General features: G+C 54.6%; 1 protein-coding gene across 2 annotated transcripts in view; it reads right to left on the bottom strand.

Annotated features, from left to right (window-relative positions):
* Positions 1-1372, bottom strand: part of pawr (PRKC, apoptosis, WT1, regulator) — a 167078-nt gene extending 165706 nt beyond the window's left edge. Inside the window, exons 1-2 of one of the 2 annotated variants that reach the window (XM_043708775.1) lie at positions 1262-1372; positions 138-849 (exon numbers count right to left, since the gene is read on the bottom strand). In XM_043708775.1, the coding sequence (XP_043564710.1) occupies positions 138-641 (504 nt within the window). In that variant the 5' untranslated portion in view covers positions 642-849; positions 1262-1372. Of the gene's footprint in view, positions 1-137; positions 973-1261 lie in introns of those variants that run through there. The other variant, XM_043708776.1, reaches the window with a different exon arrangement.
* Positions 1373-2626: the final 1254 nt, after the last annotated feature.

The following is a 2626-nucleotide window of genomic DNA, read 5'->3' as shown; positions in this document are numbered from 1 at the left end:
GGGGGAGGGGGGGGAGAGGGAAGGGAGTACACGGGGAGGGATGAGGGAGTGAAGGGAGTACACGGGGAGGGATGAGGGTGCGAGGGGGTGACACAGGGAGGGATGAGAGGGTGTGAGGGTGAGAGCCAGCTGCCTACCTCAGTGGACGGGATGTTGACCACTCCTGTGGACCTCCTCTTCTCCCTCAGCTTCCTCTTCTCGATCTGCCCTTTGCCCTTCCTGGCGCTGGGCCCGGAGCTCTTACCCTTCTCTTTGATCTTGCTGCTGGCGGGAGGTGACGCCGAGGAAGCGGCGGGAGCGACTGACGGATTCTCCGCCTCCACCTCGTCCGCCGCCGGGTTCCTGGCTCCGCTCTCGCTGCCTTTGGTGGCGCCGCTCCCGTCCTCGTCCGGCCGCTTGTTGATGGGAGGGACGGTCCTGGCGGCCGCTCGCTCCCGGTCCCCGGCGCTACCGCCGCCGCTGTTGTTGTTGTTGCTGAGCTCAGCGGCGGGCGGCGGGGCACCGTTCCGGTTCGGGCCGCTCTCGGCCGAGTTACCGCCGGTTGCTGCGGCGAACCGGGCTCGCATCTTCTCCCGCTTGGCTTTCCATTCCTCCAGGAAGTCGGTGGTATTCCCGGGAGGTCGGTAACCGCCGCTCGCCATCGCCAAACCCCAGAGACACACAGAGAGAGAGAGAGAGAATTACAAGCAAACCCTCCCCGGGAGAGAACAACTCTCTCTCTCTCTCCACAACAACAACTACTCCTCTGGTCCGCGGCTTCTTTTGTTTCTCAATCCTTGAGAGAGAGAGAGAGAACCCCCTCAGAAATAAATCCTCAGGTGCCGGGAGGGAGAAGGAATCCCGGGAAAACTGAAAAACACAGAACACAACAAAGATAGCAACTTTTACAAACTTCGTCAAACTTTTCAGAAAGTTCATTCAACTTTTCGCCAACTTCCCAAACTCGGCTCAAAGTCTCTCCCCGTTCCCCCACCGCCCCGGGACAGCTCCGTACCTGCAGCCGGCTCCCTCCCCCTACACCTTCTCCCCCCGGGGCCCAGGTGATTGCTCTCCCCCGGGGCTCCCGGTTCCCTCCCTCTGGCCCCGGCCCACTGCCCGCAAAGACCTGCCGCCGGGAGCGATCAAATCCCAGAGCGCAGCCGCACCACCCCCTCCCCCAACCCCTACCCCGGGGGGGGGGGGGGGGGGAGAGAATTATCCCCTCCCTCCACCCGGTACCTGCGGAGACCCAGACACACACCCTCACACAGACAGAGAGTACCTCAGATCATGGGAACAGCAGCAGCAGCAGTAATGTCCCTCCTCCCTTGTACCTGCACAGCCCGACACTGAGACCGGGGGGTGGAGAACTGCTCCTGCTCACAATGTTCTTCCACCTCCTACCTGCAGGGGAGGGGAGAGAGAGAGGGAAACACAAAGGGGGAGGCAGAGGGAAAAACACAGAGGGAGAGACAGAGAGGAACGCAAAGACAGAGAAAGAAATGCACAAAATGAGACAGAGACACACACACAGGGACACACAAACATACATAGATACATGAAGACACAGATAAACACAGCACAAACAGAGCTAGTGGTACAGAGAGCGGGAAACACAGACATATAATCATAGATTCCCTGAAGTGTGGAAGCAGACCATTCAGCCCATCAAGTCCACATTGACACTCTGAAAAGCATCTCACACCCCATCTTTGTATCCATATATTTCTAATGGCCAATCCACCTAACTTGCACAGAGAGATACACAGCACAGAAACAGACCCTTCAGTAAAACTCATCCATGCCAACCAGATATCTCATATTAATCTAGTCCCAAATTGCCAGCATTTGGCCCATATCCCTCCAAACCCTTCCTCCTCATATATCCATACAGATGGCTTTTCAATGTTGTAATTGTACCAGCCTCCACCACTTCCTCTGGCAGCTCATTCCATACACATACCACCCTGTGAGAAAAAGTTGCCCCTTAGGTCCCTTTTAAATCTTTCCTCTCTCACCTTAAACCTATGCCCTCTAGTTCTGGACTAGCCCACCCCAGGGAGAAGAGCTTGACTATTTACCCTATCCATGCCCCTCAATTTTGTAAACCTCTATAAGGTCACCCCTCAGCCTCCGACGCTCCAGGGAAAACAGCCCCAGCCTGTTCAGCCTCTCCCTATAGCTCAAATCCTACAACCCTGGCAACATCCTTGTAAATCTTTTCTGAACCCCTTCAAGTTTCACAACATCCTTCCGACAGGAAGACGACCAGAAATACACACAATATTCCAACAGTGGCCTAACCAATGTCCTGTACAGCCGCAACATGACCTCCCAACTCCTGTACTCAATATTCTGACCAATAAAGGAAAGCATACCAAACTCCTCCTTCACGATCCTACCTACCTGCAACTCCACTTTCAAGGAGCTATGAACCAGCACTCCAAGATCTCTTTGTTCAGCAACACTCCCCATCACCTTAATATTAAGTGTACAAGTCCTGCTCTGATTTACATTTCCAAAATGCAGCACCTCACATTTATCTAAATTAAACTTCTCAGCCCATTGGCCCATCTGATCAAGATCCCATTGTAATCGGAGGTAGCCTTCTTCGCTGTCCACTACATCTCCAATGTTGGTGTCATGT

The sequence above is a fragment of the Chiloscyllium plagiosum genome, chromosome 19 (assembly GCF_004010195.1).
Source record: "Chiloscyllium plagiosum isolate BGI_BamShark_2017 chromosome 19, ASM401019v2, whole genome shotgun sequence".
NCBI classification, from domain to species: domain Eukaryota; kingdom Metazoa; phylum Chordata; class Chondrichthyes; order Orectolobiformes; family Hemiscylliidae; genus Chiloscyllium; species Chiloscyllium plagiosum.
The sequence above is the reverse complement of the archived record's forward strand: the minus strand, read 5'-3'. Positions and strand labels throughout refer to the sequence as shown.